Consider the following 6,000-nt stretch of genomic DNA (forward strand, 5'->3'; position numbering starts at 1 on the left):
TGGGAAAGTGAGCATATGTACATGCGGTTAGAACAGTACTGGCACAGCTCTGATGCCTGCGACGGTTAAACTGCCCGTCAACGCTCGCAGTTTATTGGAGGGAGCCCATGCAATCGTAGACCAACAGGAGCATTCTGCAAACAAAGGAAGTTTTTAAAAAATACCCAACTTTCCTGATTACTTCAACTGATCAATACACCATTTAATATAAAATATTAAGCAAAATGAAACGGAAATAAATTCTAAACAAATGTCACTGGCAGATGTAAGGTGTAACCAGAAAGAATAACTTAAAACTTTGAATAATCCATCATAGACAACCAGAACAAGGGGTAATAATCCCTTCAAAAAAAATTCAATCACTCAACCCACGACTGTTTGTGGGACGCTGCTGTGCGCAATTGGCTGCCGCGTTTCGCCCACAAAATATACAGTCACTACACTTTACAGTATATTCTGTGAAGTGCTTTGAAACGTCTCGAAGATGTGAAAAGCACTATATCAAATGCAAGTATTATTATTATTATACCCAAGCTCCAGAAACAAATAAACTTAAGCCCTTCACTAGCTATGGCCATTTTTTTTAAAACAATTATATAAATTTCCTAGTTAAACACTTGTAGAAATGTTTTAATTGATTTTAATATCAAATTTACAATTGTTGACATTACGGCAACCACAAACTGTAAACAATTTTTTTTACTGAATTAAGATATTTTCACAGGTCGGTTACCCTCCAGTTTCTCCCCCCGGATCAGTCACTTCTTGCATTCAAAAGAGTAAGCAGGTAATCTCAGCTAATGACGCTCTTAATCCGGTCATTCAGACATATGCAAGAAACAGCAACTCTCCCTCAAATCCTTCCTCCCTTCCCGTGGAGAAACAAGACGCTCAGTCTCTGCACAGCATCTCCAGTCGTGCAGCCAAGATTGAGAACTCAGCACAGAAGGAAGAATCAAACCTGCGTCTCTTCTCCGTATGCCCAATGGGCTGTCAGATTCACTTGGCTTTAGTAATTAGAGAAAGGTTGTTCAGACGTTTGTTTCGAGTTCATCAACAGCCTTACCTGCAGCCCCCTCCGCCTCAAAATGCTGGAATCGTCCATGATGCTCCTTCAGACTAACGGCTACAGCTCATCCCAAGTTGCAAAAGACTTGTGCGAATTGTCGGTTACTCAGTTGCCATCCCACACCAGTCACATTAACGTTAGATTATTAGGCATTTCACTGTCCACATCAGCCCTTTTTCAAAGCAGGAACAGCTAACATACATCATTTCTCTTTTCCATCAGGATTCAGGCATTCTTTCTGGAGTTTGTGTTGCAAAAATCAGTTTCAGTCTCTCTCTCAAAGGCAGTCAGAGAGAGCTATTCAGAGATTAGCGGTAGGTCTGTGAGCCATGGAGGAATTGTTTTCTGTTCTGAATGGCTGAGACATGTGTGAGCTCAGATGATGCAGGAATTCATTCACCTATTCAACAGCAGCTTATCTGTTGGGGCCACCTGAATGCTGCAGCTCCTCGAGACTGGCAGTGCTGATGTGTAATGCAGACTCGGTGGATAGCCAGTGCCTCTTCTCATGTGTGAATTCTGGCCACAATCAGAGCTCACTTCAGAGTCATTTCAGCATGAGGTCAAACATCCTTCCTCACGTGCCAGTCTTATTTGTCTTTTGAATTCACACACTTCATCTCTTCCAAAAAAAAAACTCTCCGTCTCCCCCTCCCTCCCTCCCTCCCTCCCTCCGTACACTCTGAAAGTCGAATCATAAGGTGATTACACTGATATTTCTGAGGCAGTCTCGCTGATAATGCCTGGGAAACAACGCCACGATTCATACAAGTGACACGCAGCCCACGTCCAAAGTGAGCAAAGTGCTCGATTCACAAATCTTGTTCCGTTACGGCAGTTGTTTGTTCGTTTTTTTTTAATGTGATAGCTCCAGAGCTCAGCGGCACTTCCTCTCCATCTGCTGCTGAAAGCAACTGAGTACAAGCAGCGAGCAGCACTCAGCCGCCCAGCCAGCCGCCCAGCCAGCCAGCCAGCCGCCCAGCCAGCCGGCCGCCCAGCCAACCACAATCGGGGCATTGGAACATTTGCATAAACTGTATGGAGAGGCATCTCATGTTGCTGAGAAAATCTCCCTCCCCCTTTAGCTTAAAAACGTACTTCATTTCATCACTCCCCTTCGCCACAACCATGAGTGTCATTTACAGTCGAAGTAATCCAGAGTACGTTACCCAGAGATGCTATGTTATTCGGATATACTGTAGGTGAGGAAACGCCACTTTTCACAACACAAGCAAACAAACAAACAAACACGTGTGAAAACCTTGGAAAATAAGCAGTGTACTGTGGCTCACCTTCGATTAGTATTTACATGAACTGGTACTCAATGAAAGCAAAGCCAAATACCCTTTAGTGCAAACATCCATCTCTTCCTTTTGATCGGGTAACTGGCCTCATTTACAGCCCAAAACTGCAATGGAACATTTTAACCAAAATATTAAAAAAAAACAGGACAAGTTACAGTATTAAACCAGTTCAATTAAAAAGGTACATAACAAACTGTTCATATGAAATTTTAACCGTGAAATCTTGACACAACTGAGTACAGTTTGTGAGTAGATGACTCTTCACACAAGTTAGCCATATTCCGCAAGGCTGCCCGGAAGAGCAGCAATAAACACGAGGCAGTAAATCTCTAAGGAAATATTTGCCAAGATGAATTTCATATTCCGTGCGATCAGAGAGTGGAGGGGAAATGCAATTTGCAAAGCAGTATAAGGCACGATTTCCACAACCACTTTGTGGGCTAATTGCACTGTACATATGCAGCGGATGAACAAACTACTATTTTGTCCAGAATAAACATTAGACTTGAGCCAACAGTTGATTTACTGGTTCTGTTTGAGCTCAACTAAGTAAATTCAATTTGAAAAAAAAATCAAGAACCCAGGCAGAAAAAACCCACGCAAGAGCTATTTCCTATCTGCAATAGGCACATCCACATCTGACATCACTTCTTGGTACAGTTCCAACATACACATCTGTTTCTCGATCGCACAGTACTCTCCCAAGACTGACAACTCTCTTTGTTAACCCAACTAGGAGGTTACAGTTTCATTGACTGCATCCTTGGAGGTCATTTTACACATTTAGTTTAGTTCTCTGCTCGCTTGGGATTGCACAAGTTGTTTGGTCTCTGCCTCTATTTGAACAGATTCAAAAGTATTCACATTTCCCAGGGGGGTGGGGGGCAGGAGAAAGGAAGAGGAGGAGGGGAACACCAACAGGAATTTTAACTTTCCAGCCAAGAATACGGGCTTGTGGTACAACAAAGTGTATCAGAGTAATTGCATATACAGGTATAGTCGTAATATCACATGTACAACATGTCTATGTCCATCCTTGTCTTTATTAATACACTGAAAGGTTCTTCTAATGTTCAGTCAGTCACTTTCCAGCTGAAGTTATTTGATCGCCAGCAAATTTATTTTTCTTCTGCTCAAAATTCTTCTGTTATCCCAAAGATGCAAACTGTTTGCCAGAGAGCAACTTTTGTTCTTCATGGGGGCTGTGAACCTGCCCACGGGAAGATTTTTTAACAGCAGCATTTGCTTTGATTGAATTTTCCCTCCCTCCGACTGGAAAAAAATCTCCACAAAGCAGCTTTGAAACCACCGTTTGGCAGTTTGCAGCGTGGGAAGCTGTGGACCATGCGATTCTCCACTTGGCAAAAATTGATGTGCAATTACAGTGAATAAAACATTAATAATAATAATCCTTCCGCCGGATATAACATCGAGACGTCTCAAAATGCTTCACGGGATAACTGTAAAGTGGATTGAATGTGTATTTTCCGGGTGAAAAGCGACAGCACACAGCAACAACGTCCCACAAACAGCAACGGGGGGGGGAAACCACCTTTTTGTTTTTTATTTGGGGGCGTTGCTGGCCCAGTCACCAGGCCTCTCTTCTCAAATGGTGGATCTTTAATGTTCACCTGAACAGGCTGACAGGATCTCGATTTAACATCTCATCCAAAGGACGGCACCTCCAACAATGCAACACGACCCTCACCAGCACTGCAGTGGAGTGTCAGCTTAGACGATGTGATTCCAAGTCCCAATATGGGACTTGAACTCAGCCTTCTGACTCGAGAGGCAAAAATGCCACCAATGAGCTAGGCTGACACACAAGGACATTTATAGTGGAGCTCTATTGTGAGAGTACAACAGCACAAGAGGTTCAAAAAAGTTTGGAAGGCAAATGATCAATTATTCCAAGGCATCACCTTAAATCACCTTTAATGTTGACAAGCGAAATTTCCACTATAGAAATGAATTGCCTTGTAAATCACATTTACAGCTCTCTCTGTTCCACACAAGTTACACAACAGTGTTTGATCAGAGTTCCACCATTGATACTGAACAACTTTGGCAGTATTTGTATTGAATACGCTGCTCCACAAGCATCAATACAGAGCCTCATGCAATGAAACACTCAAAAAGAATTTCTCGGCACAAGCAAAAACATTCAGACAAGGGATTATGTCATGGTGACTCAATGCAACGGCACTTGCTTCTTTAAGAAACAAGCCATCTCATATAGAGTTTCAATCTATTGAAGCTTCCAAACCCAAAGTAACACAAGAGTCAGAATTGTAGTAAAAATCAGCATTGTTCCAGATGAGGGTTAATTCAGCACCAACATTTGTCATGTCCGACTAAGACGTGGGTCCTGGTGAGTGCAAATTGAAAGAGCAAGCATGGCTAATGTACATGCAATGCCATTTATGCAGTAGAGAACCAGTAGCTGATTGTCTGTGACTGGCAAGTGAGATCTTTAAGTACGTAATGGTAAGAGAATGGATGATTTGTGAGTTTTATTACATTTAACTGTAAACCCAAAGTAGGGCTGGGGCAGAGGGAAAGCATTCATCATAAATGACAGTTGGTTACTATTAAGGGTAGTTAACATACTGGCCTATTTTGTCTTCATTGGTAAGTTTATAATAAAGAGGATAATGACAATGACAAGGCTTGGAGTTTGGCAAGGCTTGAGGAACCCAGAGTGCTCATTAGGATATTGCTCAGTTTAACCAGCAATAGCCACACAGCTTCTCATTGCAGAGCACAGTAAATTCTGGATTCCCTAGGTACAGAGATTCAGCAGCTACCGCTCACTTCATGGTACACCAATCAAAGTAAGCACTAAGTCTTGGATATACAAGGATGCCCTCATGAACTTGAGTCCAGGTAAATGCTTAAAGCAGCTGTTGCCCAAACCCAAGTTTCCCCCATCAGTTTTTCAATGGACATCTATGTGCCTTCAGTGTGAGACTGGGAAGCAGAGGTCAATGGGTAGTAATCAGGAGACAGAACACAGACTGATCTCTTCGCCTCTCTAGCCCTCAGGACAGTTGTAGCACCCCTGCTGTAGCCCATTGCCTTGAGCCCCGACCAGGAATAGAACTGGAAACCTTCCTGATGTATATGCCCAAGGACCACACCAGGCATTGCAATTGCTCACTGAGCCTTTGCAGAAGTTTAAAGGATGGTGTTTCAGTGGGTTTTTCAAACGAAAAGTTGCCCATCACAGTGCACAGCAACTTTAGGTGCTCGACAGCAAATGATTTTTACATCTAGCTGCAAAAAAAAATAATTGTATGCATTCTGCCATCTTCCTATCACACAATTGTACAGAACTGCTGACACCATACTGATATACAGCCTCCTCCCGTCATGAGGAACAGACAGAAAGTTGACAGCAGGAACGAAGGGTTGGAAACAAGATACGTTGATACACTGAATTATATTGCAGTAAATCAAGAGAAAACAATACCTGCTGCAGACACAGCACAGCTCAAAATAGCAGTTAGTGTTCTAAACACCAGAATCCAATTGATATGGTCATCAGGAACAGATAACCTGGTGAATATTCTCCTCTCTAATCATCAGCTACTAAGGCTATAGTCCAACTACTGCCACCATCTGCAT

At 42.6% G+C, this 6,000-nt stretch overlaps 1 protein-coding gene across 1 annotated transcript in view; it reads right to left on the reverse strand.

The window, feature by feature from the left end:
* Positions 1-1,498, reverse strand: part of mast2 (microtubule associated serine/threonine kinase 2) — a 126,444-nt gene extending 124,946 nt beyond the window's left edge. Inside the window, exon 1 of the mRNA XM_042335834.1 lies at positions 1,067-1,498. Within this exon, the coding sequence (XP_042191768.1) occupies positions 1,067-1,105 (39 nt within the window). The 5' untranslated portion in view covers positions 1,106-1,498. The remainder of the gene's footprint in view (positions 1-1,066) is intronic.
* Between the last annotated feature and the right edge of the window lie 4,502 nt (positions 1,499-6,000).

Source organism: Callorhinchus milii, unplaced genomic scaffold (assembly GCF_018977255.1).
Source record: "Callorhinchus milii isolate IMCB2004 unplaced genomic scaffold, IMCB_Cmil_1.0 Scaffold5, whole genome shotgun sequence".
NCBI lineage: Eukaryota > Metazoa > Chordata > Chondrichthyes > Chimaeriformes > Callorhinchidae > Callorhinchus > Callorhinchus milii.